Source organism: Fundulus heteroclitus, unplaced genomic scaffold, assembly GCF_011125445.2.
Source record: "Fundulus heteroclitus isolate FHET01 unplaced genomic scaffold, MU-UCD_Fhet_4.1 scaffold_767, whole genome shotgun sequence".
NCBI lineage: Eukaryota > Metazoa > Chordata > Actinopteri > Cyprinodontiformes > Fundulidae > Fundulus > Fundulus heteroclitus.
In genome coordinates this window covers 25,796-40,369 of record NW_023397216.1, presented here as the reverse complement: position 1 = coordinate 40,369, position 14,574 = coordinate 25,796, and the positions used below count along the sequence as shown (strand labels likewise).

At 43.7% G+C, this 14,574-nt stretch overlaps 1 protein-coding gene across 1 annotated transcript in view; it reads right to left on the bottom strand.

Annotated features, from left to right (window-relative positions):
- Positions 1 to 14,574, bottom strand: part of LOC105916489 (LIM zinc-binding domain-containing Nebulette) — a gene marked incomplete at its 3' end in the record, with an annotated part of 38,365 nt that overhangs the window by 13,277 nt on the left and 10,514 nt on the right. Inside the window, 1 exon segment of the mRNA XM_036134210.1 lies at positions 6,109 to 6,203. Coding sequence (XP_035990103.1) covers positions 6,109 to 6,203 — 95 coding nt within the window.

Here is a 14,574-nt window from a genome sequence, read left to right as displayed (position 1 = left end):
CGTGCAACAGCGACTCGAGGTACGCTGATCGGCCGCATATGAAGGATGTTTTCTTCAAGACTGCCAAGGAGAAATGTGTGCGCTGGGTACACCGGTGCGGTCGGCCTACATATGTAGCAAGCATTTTGTTGGAAGAAAGGGCCCAACCGAAGAACATCCTCACCCAATTCCAGCGACATCAAGTAGTGAACAGGTAAGAGTTTTTTGAATACCATTTACCGAGCAATCGAATGAAGCGCCTGCTACCATGATAGCATATAGGCTATCATGGCAGCTGAGATGTAAACAGTTGTTTTGTAGCTACCTATTGGCAACATATACCGATTCCTGGACGGTGATTACAAACAGAAAAAAAAACGGCCGACGACGCCATGAACGCCGAGCAGGGAAAAAAAACAACGACTTACTGTTCGATCAACTCGGCCCGTTTTCTGGTCTTTTTAAGCCCTCGACACTCAAGTCATCGTTTGAGCTGAAGGTTGGTGTGTTCTTCGACAGTGCGACCAGTAAACCGTGCGCCTGGGACATCGTCTTACGAAAGTTTAACGGCTATAAAGTCGGTTATATCGCTGTTTCTGTTGCGCGTGTAATAGCTGGTTGCTACGGGCGTTCTCTACCTGTTTGCCCTACCAAAGCGGCAAAAGGGGCGTTGCTCTTGAGACGGTGACGTCACGTGCGCGGTACGCCATAATTAGTCAACACTTATTGCACTGCAGTCGATTCTTTGCCATATCAATATTGCGATCAGTGATACTGCGATGACGATAAATTTGCGATTTTGTGCAGCCCTCACACTTTTGCATGTTGCCATGTAGAAATGACAGATGCTGTGGATGAGTAGAAATGAGAACACATCCGGGAAAAGCAAAGATGGGCTTTTAGGCTAACGCCAGAGCCCTCCTTCATGCCTGTATGGCGGAGGGAAAGTGATACTTCAGCAGAATGGCCATTAAACCAACAACTTCAACCCCTGATGAAAGCCGCGACGACTAATATTTGCTCAATGCTCTACGAAGCTGGGTGGGTCTGGTTTATGGAGGAACATTGCTTTTTTTAGAGCATCACAGAGCCTAAAAAAAAAAATCCCCTGCTCGTCAGAGACAGTGGGTGTGTAGCTGAGCTGATAGTCAACATGTGTGTTCCTCTCAATTTTGATGCGTCCTGTGGAGTCTGCTGTCGCGCTTACGGACCAGCAAATTACTACCCAACCATATAAAACATCCCTGCCAAGTGACACAATCTGAACACTCATTTTAGTATCCATTTAACAGTACAGCCACGTCACAGGAACACTCGGATACCCGTCAGAGGGGACGTTGGGTTAATACGCTGCACGCCGGAAACCGCGGTGCAGACGAAGGAGCGATAAGAGCAGAGGGGGAGGTAACAGGGGAGGAGGGGGGGGTCAGGCACGTGTAATCACACACAAGCAGCCCACTGTGCAGGAGGAGAGGCCTGTTTGCAGAGCAGGACCTGGAAAGGTTGGCAGCAACGGCTCATCGACACAGATCCATAATATTGAAGCGACACGCTGGGAAATGTGGAACTGCTCTTATCAGAGATGGGGCGGAAGAAATTTACAATATCTGCCGAAAAACGACAGGCAGAGTGGGAGGTTTTATAAATCCTAAACAAGAGTCCAATTCATAACTCATAGACGGACATTTGTGCTCGTCGGCTTGCAACGAAAATGGAAAATACCCACCAACAGAAATTGCGCCACACCGTGATGGAGCCGCTTATTAATAACCGACCGCGAATAACAGAGGACGCTGGAGCACGGACACTAATCAACGACAATAAAACATCCGACGCGTTCTCAGACTAAATTAAAGCTCAGCTTAGCGCGGACTGTAAGCCATTAAAGTAGTTTACAACCCAGCAGCTCAAACCGTCTCCCACGGGACGTCCGACTGCATTATCCACCCAAGGATGAGGCTCTCAGGGAAGACGGTGGGAATACAGCAAAAACAAACAGCGCTTATATCAATTACCAAGGTCAAACATAATGGAGTAATGATCAAGTAGTTATCCTGCAGACCAATGGGAAGACGGCGCGGCCTGCGTTCCTTTCCTGGAGCCGCGGCCTCTTCAGCTGATGATGTTTACTCTCAGAAGGCTTATACTAAACAAACAGAGGGAGGCATAATAAGCACGCTGTGAAGGGCCCTGCTGCCTCACCCAGAGACATCAGGGAAGGAAGGGGGGACGGCAAAAACAGCCACGGTGTCTTTTACCTGTGGAAAACTAAATTTAGACTGGTTGATGCCTGCTGGAATTCAACGCTTCAATGCAAAAGTAATCGAAATGACTTAAAAAGATTTCACTAAATCCAGTAGGATCCCATTTAAATACTAAAACAGTTTAAGGTTGCGGTTACACCTTCAAATTGCTGCTCTTTGCCCATCCTGGCAGGCAATATTGAGACTAGGGGTGAGTATTGCCAAAGAAGTCACGATTCGAATCACGATTCACATGCCACGACCCGATTCTATCACGATGCATCACGATATTTGAATTATTGCAATGTATCGCGATGCATTGTGATATTTTCACTGAACACTGTTAGAAAAAAAATACAGCCATTACCAGTGGCTGACTGGCTGTGTATGATCTTGATAGTGTCTTCAACGATACATAACTGAAAGCAACTGAATTCATACATAGCTGTATTTATTGAAACCACTTTTGGAGGTATTGCCATGACAACAAATATTACTGTTACTGGAGAGGATACACTGACAAAAAGTGCATAGGATTTATAAAACTTAAAATAACAAAATAAGGATAATCAGTGCCGTTTACATAGCCTCAGTGGTTCTTTAAACCAATGATGTTGTATTCCACTTGTTTTTAGCTGATGTTCGCCAGCCGTTCATGCAATTTTATTTATAAATTTTTTTTAATTAATAATCGATACTTGGCGTCAAGAATCGATGCAGTAGATCGCGAAAATTAGAATCGCGATGCATCGTCATGACGATTATTTTGCACACCCCTAATTGAGACCCGCTAATAACCGCAGTGAGCGAGCCAACATGCAGAGCCATGTCTGCTGACGAATGTGGGAGTGCAATGCACCATGGGTATGGCACTTAAACTGATATACTCATGGAAAACAATGGAAATGCAAATCTAACACAAATACTAAAGATATCTCAGCATATATGGGGGAAAATAAAATGCAGCGACTGAATTCTGCCCACCCATCTCAGTTAGCTGACGTCTATTGGCCTTTCCAATCTAGTTTCTGATCTACTCCTGACTGGGCAACATGCAAACGTGTACGAAATTAGGTCCTGGGAAAACAACAGTCATCTTACCTTGGAGGCAACCCTGGAAATTGATGGAGTGAGAAAGTGTGAAAATGCAGCAGGAACATCCCAGCTGACATCTACAGCAAAACTATCTGTGCTATCTGTGCTTCATTCTCCTTTCTAACCAATCTGTTTCCAGCTTTATTTTTTTTTTTTTACAAACAATACTGTTGGCATGAAAATGCACCGTCAGCGCGCACGTCCTCCAAGCGGAGGGGAGCATCTCGCTCTTCATCTCCACGCAGTGCAAACAGCTTTATCAAAAGTCAAATGATCTACAACCACAACCTCTTCAGGCGTTCACGTATCAACGCTGCAACATGACGGTCTGTAAAAAGCGTTTAACCAGGAAACAGGCGAACGCAGCCGTTGGACCTGGAAGTGTTTGTCTATTTATAAAGTACTTTCAGTGATCAGATAACACTCATCTTTTTCTATCTCTTCCTCAAAAGGTTAATGCCACTTCTTTATAAAGTAAAATACATATTTACCAGGAAGAACAGCTAGTTTTCTCAAGAAATATTACTTGCCGTAATAAAAATACTGAGACGAAACATGCAAGTGACTTGGGGAAGTTTACGAAGCTTCTGAGTTTCAGGGTATAAATTCGGGAGCCTGAGTTACGAAAGCTTCGTTAGCCTTTTGAGACATTTCTAAAGATTTAACCTTCAAGAGCCGAACTCAGATGAAACCAGAGATTCACTTCTGCTGTTTGGACTAAAGCCAAACAAAACTTGAGCCCAAAACAGTGTGTTGGCAAAAGTATTTACATTCCTGCTATCTTCTTACAACTGTAGGCTTTATAATGTATAGCTGGCATTTTATGTGACAGACCAACCAAATGTAGAGTTATTAGGTTGAAGGAAAATGTTTTAAACAAACAAAACAATCTGAAAAAAATCATTTGTGATCATCGATGTTCAGTTTTTGCCTCAGATCCAAAGCGTTCTATTGAAGCTCTGATGTGGTTTACGGTCGTTGGCCTTTCTGGGGGGTAAAACATTAACCCTCGTTCCAATTCTTCTGCAGCCTTGTTCTACTTTTTTTTTTTTTATACGTCAGTAGCTCATTCTGGTTGCATGCAAAGTTTTTATGAATGTTTATCCCGTCCTGCTGGCGTATTAGTTATTTTTAAGTTTTATGCTTTGTTTTTGCTCAATTTGCTAGTAAATAAAGCTCGTCGTGATCATTTACGATATTAACAGAAGAACGTGCTGCACAGCAGGGGATAAAACAAGGACGCGGCTAACGGCTATTAGCATCTCCCAGCGAAACAATGAAAAAAGGTCAAACATCCAGTGAAAAAAAAAGCTAACAAAATCTATTATTCCAAGAGAGAAAAGCCTTGAATGTCGCTGGGAATACAGTCTGAACGTTGGTGCTCACTGAAGCGGACGCTAAACCTGCCGAGGCTCAGACGTGACGCAGAGTTGACTGACGTGAGTAAATGTTCTGATGTGAGGCTCTTAAAGTTGCTGTAGATTGGTTAATTTAATTAATAACGATTAGTCTTCGATCATGGCGAGCTGCCGCTTTACTGTGAGGCATTGCAGAGGGTCAGGCTCGGTCCGGCATTGTTTATAGCTTGGTGTATATAATAATCTTGCTTTATCATGATCAAACGGTTTTTGGTCTTTCTACCTTTACCTACAGACCTTTAAGATTGATTGGGTCATGTTAATCTTTATTTGAGCTTCTCATGGTTTGTAGCGATCAACGACCAATAGTCGCCCTGTCGGCAGATTCCCCTACCCGAGCTGTGAATGTCTGCAGCTCCTCCAGAGGAGCCTCTTGGCTGTTTCTCTGAACCAGGCTATCTTTGACGGCCATGTTTTGGTGAGTTTGGAGCTGTGCCGCACTGATGGATTGAACAATCCTCCATGAGATGTTTCAAGCTTGAGAGACTCGTTTCATAACCCAAACACTTTATTCTAGTAGTATTTGTTACGAAACAACAACAACAAAAAACAAAACAAGCAGAATTTTCTTTTGAATTCACAATTATTCACTACTTTTTGTTGGTCTAACACAGAAAATGACAATGAAACCCATTAAGCTCTAAAGTTCTGACAAAGTTCATGGGTTGGGTGCAAACAGATGTTTTGTTTTTTTTAAAGGGGTAGCTAATCTTTACTCGTGTACAAAAATGCTTCATTCTTCATGTTTATCTCTGAAATTATTCACCAAAACATGGATGCATAGCTGGGATCAGACTGACACTGCTGAGATAACTTGTTTATTCCCTTCATTATTTCCCCTCAGTAAAATGGCAGCTCAGCAGATGAGCTTGTCAGGGCAAGAAGCAACGCCTCTTTCCTCTGTTCCCTCTCTGGAACATGCACACACTCTCCAGGCTCTCACAAACGGGCTGGAGAGGAGGAGGAAGTCATTATACGTAACATGAGAGGGGAGGGGGGATTCCACGGATTCCTGGTGGGCCTTCAGCATGAACTGAAGCATGAGGGAACATGCTGCTTTCTGGAGCGTCCACCTCTGTCACTGTAGAGGAACTTGAGGAATTTCCTTTGTTGATACCCCCCCCCTTCCCCACTGAGAGGAGGGAGGCAGGGACGCGCTTTCCCACACCACCAATGGGCCTTTTGCTGTGAGAGGGGAGCCGGAATGGACACAGATAAATAAGAGAGGAGGAAGTGAGGGGCCGTGGTTGGGTTGCCACGCAAACATTTAGAATCCAATTTCGGGGGCTGTGGACAAACCGAGGCTGAATCTGCTGAATGGCAGAGCATGTGGCATTCTCACGACATCCACAGATGACTTAGCCGTAACTTACGCGTTGCAGTATGGTCTCTTCTCGAAGCCTTTGTAATTCTTCATGTTTAGAGTCATTTTGCAGACCTCGCAGCTGAAGCATCCTTTATGCCAGTACTGTCAGAAAAAAGAGAAACACAACAGGTTAAGGTTAAGGAAAGAAGCGATCGGTGGCGCATTTAACCACAGAGAGACTAAATCAGTGGATAAGGACTTTTTTTTTTTTTGTTTGTTCCCCAACAAAAGTTTCACAAAGACTCTGGATGCAACATGAACAGTTTGCACTGTGTCACACTAAAGTGACGCAATGTAGCTTGTGCATGCCAGCATTGAAAAGTACACCAACTTCCTCTTTGGTATTGATATAAAGCTGTCTGCCCTGGCGTTAGAATCCTTTTTTAACCACTTGTGAATGATATCAAACATGTGCTGCTACCCATATGACCTATTAAAATCTTCAGTATCCACCTTCACGGGAGTTTGGACCAACATTTACACTTTGCCCCATTTTCCTCAGCGCCCCTCCTTCCAAAAAACCACACACCTCATTTCCTATACTGGCCCCGGCTTGATCTGCGGTCTCAAAGGGAGACTGAAGGAGAGAACTGGACAAACCCAAAAGGGAGGGAAGAGAGCATGAAAGTAAGGAACGCTGGAGAGTGAAGCAACGATCTGTCATCGAGGAGAGGGAGGAGTGCGAAGAGAGACGGACAGAAAGGGACGAAAAGAAAGGGAAGACTCATTAACATCCGTCCCGCTCTTTACCACTTTCTGTTGCCGGCACACAAAACGAGAATCTTTCGACACAAAGATGAATCTAAACAGCAAATAAAGCAGCAGAAACATAAAAACTGCAATGCTGTTTTTTTTTTTTAATTTTTTTAGGTTTCCAAAGGACGAAAAAATAAACAAGCCCGAAGACCATACAGCTTCGGCGCGCTGAACTGTATTTATAGAGCGTGTAGCAGAAATACAAGCAGCAGGGGGGAGGTTATATTTCAGTGAAGGACGTAAACTCATCGTGAGAAGAACTTTGTCTGTTCGGCCCGGATCCAAGGACCACCCGGGACGCCAACTTGCGTGCGCGTTTGTAGCTGCCGGCCGGGGCAACGGAGAGAAAACGCTCACACTGTGGAAACGTGGCCTTGGTTCTGATCGGCAAAGCTGTGATCCAAAGCCAAGCGCACTGAGCCGTACCGTCAGGTTTAAACTCTTTATACTAGAAAAGAGGGAGCTGCAGACGGACACCTCATGCTATTCTGAACTGCTGTCTCCGTTTTATGCCCGCATTATTTTAAACAAAATCGCTTCAGAAGGAAAAGAATACCACAGGCAGAATACATTTAATCTAGCAGCAGCGGATCTGGGCAGCTTTTCAATGAATAAGTCAACAAATGAACGACAGAACTAATATATACGTCGTCGGACCAAATCAATTAAACTCAGGAACAGATCAGCATCTACTGCTGTCAGCTGGGTCAGGGAGGCAGGCGTGGACTTTGACGTGCATGTTAGCCAGGTTAATTATTGACCCGTGTCTAAATTAGAGCTCAAATTTGCAGAAGTCAACTGTTTTAGCTAGCTATCCCCACACCCAACCCAACCGGCTAATCCACATTCCTCCAGGACATGACTTGGCACCTTCTAACCAGGCCTGGCAGGGACACAATGTCGCTCTCTGACGACAGTTTAACGCTGCTTCAACCAAAGCACAACTTCTCCAATGAATAAATCATTAGTGCATAAAGATGACCAAAGTCCACACAGGGGGGGGGAAACTTGGGCTGCGGTGTGAGGAGGCAAGGTGCTTCTGTTGTCAGTATGAAATGAACGAGTGCGTTCAATTTGATTTTGGCTCCAAACGCTTGCAAAAACAACCTTATAGCCAAAAAAAGGGGATTGCTTTAAATCATTTCAGGCTATTTCCTCTGTCCTTATGTCTCCCTGGTGAAAGATGCAAGGCTGAAACGTCGGAGTCTGTAAAGATGGCGCAGGCAGGCGATGCCAGTATGAAGCGGTTTGCTCCAGACGGCACCTCTTCGAAACGCATAAAAAGCTGGAAAATGAAGCCAAGAAAACTGCAACGGTACCAAATGGAAAAAGGGGTGAAATGACCAGAACCTGCAGCGCTGGAACTTAGTAAACCAAAGGGCTAGTTGGTTCATTTGTGTGAAAAGGTTCAGATCTAAAGATGCAGATAAAAAAAACCCGTGATGGACAAGATTTGCATCTGGTTGATTAATGCCCCACCCAGCAACCCAACAAATACTTAATTTAAACTCATTCCCCTTAGAGGCAGGCCTCTTTTTAAAACCTGCCTCTTCTCCTTGGCGTTTTTTATACCATGTAGTGTTGATTTTTATGTGTATACATGCAGATATGCATCATGTGCAGGCAGTGTCTCTTATCTTTTATTTAGCTGCTTTAATCTTTCTATTGTCTACTTCATCTTTTATTGTGTTATATATTTAACAAGTTTTATTTTCTAGTACAGCACTTATGTTTGTTAAAACTGTGCTATATAAATAAAGTGGATTGGACTGGATTAGAGCAACTGATACAAAAAGTGACTCCTATATGAAAATAGTATATTCATTTTTAAGCAACAGGCTTTGGCCATTTCGATGGCTAAATCAGTTGCACGGTTGGAGCATTGATGCAAGTTCCCAATCCAAACTAAAGGCCGGTACTATCATCTTCTTGCAAAAATGATCCACCACATTTACTGGAACGTATTTAAAACAACTTCTAGTTTTCTGCAACCAAAGACTAGCCATGATCATGGAAACATGAGAAAGGTTTCTCCTTTTTTCATCCGACGTCTGAGGTTCTGATCGGGGTGGAGACGGGCTCCGCTAAACAACGTGAAGCGACAACGAAGGAGCCGTTCATGGATATATTTCACCAGCCGTCTCCCAAGGCAAGGGTACACAAATGAGACGATTTAAGTTTCCATCTCCCTCAGGCCCTGCAGTAGTTAACCACAGTGAACAAATGCGCTGAAACTGTAAGGAGACGCTGAACGGGGTACGCTCGTTGGCTACTAAACCTTCTCTACTTCTATTTTTCTGCCTTCATTTACTAAAACAACACTATTAGCACAAAGATACTTCTCTTAAAACGGTGCAACAGGGAATTTATCAAGTAAATCTAAATGTCAAAGCCTAAAGGAATGTGGATTTACAGTTTTATACCAGTTCTGCATATGAACATGCTTTTGCTGCCAACTAAAACCATCATATAACGAAAGCTGAGTGTCCCTTTCATTGATTCACGAATCCTTTCATCAGGAAACAAACAAAGAAAAAAAAAAGACGACAGTCTGTTGGCTCTTGCAGCCAACAAGACAACAGCTGGTGTGATTCGCTAGTAGCCGAGACGTTTTGGGCTTGGCAGAGGCGGCATTGCAACAGTTCCCACATTGTAGTCCTGCAACGTTGTCCTACTACTGGAGGGCTCATCGCACAAGACGTGGCCAGGAAGGGGGTGGAAATGTGCAATTTCTCATTGTATGTCGTATTTCTGCACGCAAAGATCGGCCTTGAAGACCCGAACAGGTAACCAAGTAAAGCTGGAGGCTCCTAATGGCATGAAATCTGGTATACAGCTTTTGTCATGTTACAAAAGGTAACTTTTTGTGTCTTCTATCGTTACTTTCAGGTAAAACCCCAGAGCTGCAACGCTGACATCGCTTTTCCTATTTTGGTTACAATTCAAAGCAGCTGAATACAGATACTGCATTATCTGAATGTGACTGCACTGCAATTTTATTACTCGTACAGGCTTCAACATGTCACACTAGGTGAGCGCAATATAAAACCCTCCTATTAACACCAGGCAGACTCTACGATAGAAGCCAAATTTTCAGGGCTCCCGTACTTTTTTTTTTTAGCCACCTCAAACATAAATGTATGTTTGAGGTGGCTAAATCTCCAGAGTTCATATCTCCAGAGTTCCAGCTTCAAATGTGGGAAAGAAGTATGGCTCTCCCTCAACTTTTAGACAGTGAATGAAGTCCAGATGTGCAACCATTTCCCCATTACTCCACTTGTCTGTTTTCATACTTGCCTATAGCTAGGAAATACTTAAATTATATATCAGAATGCAAAGAAATCCTGTTACTGTTAGAGCTAGACAATGAAGAGAGAGGATGGGGAGAAAAAACAGCCCAGGAGGAAAGGAGTCCCACTTTGGCTCTAATAATTGTTCTACGTTGTCTTTGGTTGTGAGAACGAGTACTAAAATGGCGGTCAGTGCACCCATCTGAGTGACCAGACTCAAGATCACAACCACAGATTTTCTTATGAATCATTCACAACAAAGCAATCTCGTCTAAGACGGCTGATTACACAGTGTGAACCTGGGTTTAGTCAGGCTCATTTCATTAAACCCTAGACGACATATTAATCCCCATACCGGCTCTCTTATGAAGGGTGGAGCCAGGTTCCCATCTCGACAACAGGATTTGATGCTTACAGGTGGTTTTGTGAGACAGACCGGAGCGCAGATTTGCAGGAAACACACACTGGGGCTGGCCTAGATCATAGCCACACTAGAGGCTAGATTTTTCTGGGATTCCCACTGGATTCATGGGATTCCAGCTGGATGGGAGTCAATTTAACTTACAATCATGTGATTGGAAGGGACAGGATGGATTTAATTTCAAAAATCGCAGTTAAAAAAAAAAAAAAAAAAAAATCCTCAATAAAATAATAAAATGCAACTTTACACGTCTAGGTTTATTCAGTTAAGATCTGTTTTCTTCTATCTTTATAAACTAATACTGACCAGGGACGGACTTGGCAGCTGATGTTCTTTAGAAAAACTATAGGGACCCTATTGTCCATGTAGTATTTAATTCTGTGCTCTTTAGTGAAGGTACTTCGTTCGGATTAAAATGACACTAAAAAAAGTATTTTTTACACATTTGTTAGAACGGTCACTACGTCCTGACAGTAAACTGCGACACAGATAATCTGTGAATATCAAGCTGCTCTGGCTCCTCTCAGTGGTCCTACTGCCATTTGCAGAAATAGACTGCTCCTGGTCAGAAACAACTAATCAAGACGCAGCAGGAATGTGTCGGTGTCAATCGCGCTCGTGTTTGACTGGACTTGTTTTCCGTAGTTGAAGACGTTTCGCTTCCTCTCCAGGAAGCCTTCTCAATTCAAAAAGTCTGGAGTAATGATGAGTACCAAGCTTTATACTACTGTCCAAACAAAGGCCTTGTAATGGCTTAGATAACATGCATATTCAACCGAAACAGGTCCACCCCTTAGTAATGGGCGGTCGTTAAAGGCATACTATGCAACATTTTTCAGTTAATTAATATGTTCCATACCGTTTTGGATGATTAAATGAGTCATTTCAGGTTGAACTAAGGTTTTCTCGGCCACCCTGGAGGTCTGTGGGGGAAATACCGCACTTGCAATTGCAGGAGCAGTCGGCCCGCAGTCACAGGCTCAGTAGTCTCGTGTGCATCGCGAGAGTCGGTCTTGCTTTACGGCGAGAACTGCTACACGCCCGCAGTGAAAGGTGTGCTCGTTTGTAGCGCAGTGGTGATATTTGTGCAGTTATCATGGCGGAACCAGCGAGAAAACAGCGAAAGCCCATGTTGGAGCAGGCAAGAAAGAGGAAAAGGGCTCTGGACAGAGAGAGGAGTCGTACACGGGTGAACATAGAAGGCTGCAAGGCTGACGCGGACCTCGCGTTTCTGCTGATGCGATTGTAAGTAACATTGTAGGGTTTCCCTCACGCTACCGCCTCGCCGACATTCCAAAAAAATAATAATAAAAAAATAAAACTAACTCGATATGCGCGCCGCTCCGCTCCGCCGGTCAGCGGTGCAAAGTTTGTCTCCCCCCCCCCGCTCCGCTCCGCTCTGCTCAGCCGGTCAGCGGTGCAAAGTTTAACGTCAAATAAACATGCAAGCATATCGAGTTTTATTATTATTATTATTATTATAATAATCTTTTTTTATGTTGGCGAGACGCTACCGCGGCGGCGGCGGCTGCAGCTTGGCGAGGCGGTGGCGGTAGCGTCTCGCCAACATAAAAAAAAATAAAAAAATAATAATAATAAAACTGGCGAGGCGGCGGCGGTCGCGGCTTGGCGAGTCGGCGGCGACCGCCTCGCCAAGATAGCTCTGCAAGAAGCTTGATGTTCATACCTTCACTGTGTTAGTTATTGTTTGTACTGCCGTTTTTTCCACTTTTCGTTGCGTTCGCCTGTCTGCTAAGCTCAAAACAACCGCGCCTGGCTTGACGGAGGAACCAGAACAGCTGAGCATCTTTACAACAGTGCACTTTTACTTTCGCCCTCTTGGGGGAGCCTCGCTGGAAAATCAACCCCGGTTGCATAGTATACCTTTAAAGCCGGTAAACCAGCAGACTGGACCGAAACTGGTCCACTCCTTTGCAACGAGGAGTCGTTATGGTTGTTATTGGCCTGGCTTAAAGGAACGATATTTTGATCACCCATATGAGGGTGAGAATTGAGGTGATGATTGGCTGGAATTAATCCTATAGCTGTATTGTAAATTTTTGAGAGTTGGAACCTAAGGCCCCCTCCTCTGTTTAAGGTTGTTTCTCTCTCTTAACGTAGATGGCTTCCTTCACCCCCCTTTGAAACCATCTGTCTTCTTTGTCCAAAATGTGAACATTTTGGTCTATTCTTGTTGCCATATCTTTTCACCTAAAACTTTCATAACACAAAATAATTAAAGAAAGCATCTTTATAAGATCAAATCAAATATATTTCCTAAAGACCAAATTAAGAAAATAAAATAGGAGTGGTGCAGGGGCTGGAATCGTTCTGAATGGCAGTGGGAGTCACTTTACCGGTAGTGGGATGAAATGGGATTTTAATTTTTTGGCGCACTGGGTCAAGATTGGGATGGTACAAAAAAAAAAAAAAAAAAAAAAAAAGAGATCTTCTGCGAGAGTGGGACAGGAGTGTAAACCCACCCTCTAAGCCACACGCCACTTCTTGGCACGAACACACGTTGGATGGGTTGAACTACAGTGTGCCAGTCCGAGCATTTCAACCAAGTGTCGGTCACACCAGGAAGTTGAACCAAACTGCTGCGGTGTCACAGGCCACAGACGTTTATCCCTTTAGAACGGGGGTTGCCTGAAACTTCGTATGCAACGCTCTAATCTATTGTTGCTTTTATTCTGTTTTTATCTCCCCATGTTCTAATCATGTAAAGCACTTTGTGTTGTCCTTGTACTGAAACGTTCAACACAAATAAATTTGCCTCGCCTCCAATCTATACTGACCTAAACTAAGTCTCCATTGGTTCCAGCTGTTATATTTTTTAAAACATTACCAACTTCCTTAGTAATTTATAAAGTGGACAAAAATGTCAAATATGGGTTTGTCTTTCTTGGATTTGTACCGAGAAGATTTGTGAAATAAGCTTTGGAGAAATTTCGGTTGGATCGACTTCAAACAAATGTACATGCAGTATGTGCTTTACCAATTGTAGCCATATTTTCACCTGATATTCTTAAATGTGGAGCAGGAATTTTCTCCTTCTCAATAGAATCAATGGTCTGCAGTGCGGATTGATAAAATATAATCCCAAGTGTTTCCAATTAAACACATGATGTATTTTAACTCCATGCATGAACGGGTGCCAGTTTCAACCCCAACCGAGACCCTCGTGTTGTCTGTAAATAACGTTAAGTGTGATAGTTATAGTACTGGGGACAAAGATGTGGAAATAACACGCATCCCAAATGTGTGTCAACAGGGCCATCCAGCTGTTAGCCTTGCCTAGTTCCCGGAAAACCTCTCTCTTTAGTGCCAAGGCAGGATCTGACAGTCAGCTGGAAAAATGAGGACACTGCAGAGACGGAGCCCTAGAAATAATAAAAAAAAAAAAAAAAAACACATCTCTGTCTGTCTGCAGCTCAAGGGCAAATGTGTATGCACGCTTATGGATAAGCGAGAACAAACCATGCAATTATATGTGTGCGCAGGACTGTATGTAGGTTAAATGTCTCTGTTAGAGACGTATTTGTGTCAACGAGGGTCCAGGCCTCTAGACGAGAAAATCCTCTGTCGCCTGCATCGGTTCTCTTTCTCACTCTCAATAAGGGCTAGTGGCTCAGGAGGAAGAGGCCCAGTTATAGAGATCACCAATGAAACTTTAGTGCAGAACATGATGGTTGGTGAATCCCTAAATTAAACCTGGATTCCATAATTAATTTTGTAGTATACGGTGATTTTAAAAACTAGCCGTCTTATAGGAGCTAAATCTACAAACGTCCCCAGTAGCAACATATCTCGTTTTATCAAACGATACCAAACACACTATAGCTGTAGTTAGTAACCCTGTTCAGGAACACTTTTTCTTATACTGGGTGAAATGGTCCTTCCATCCTGACAGTAGTTAATACATTATGCAGGGTCCTCAGCAGGATTTTATTTCAGCGTAACGGTGGACAGCTGGTGGAGGGGTGCGGGTGAGCTGGTGTGTCGT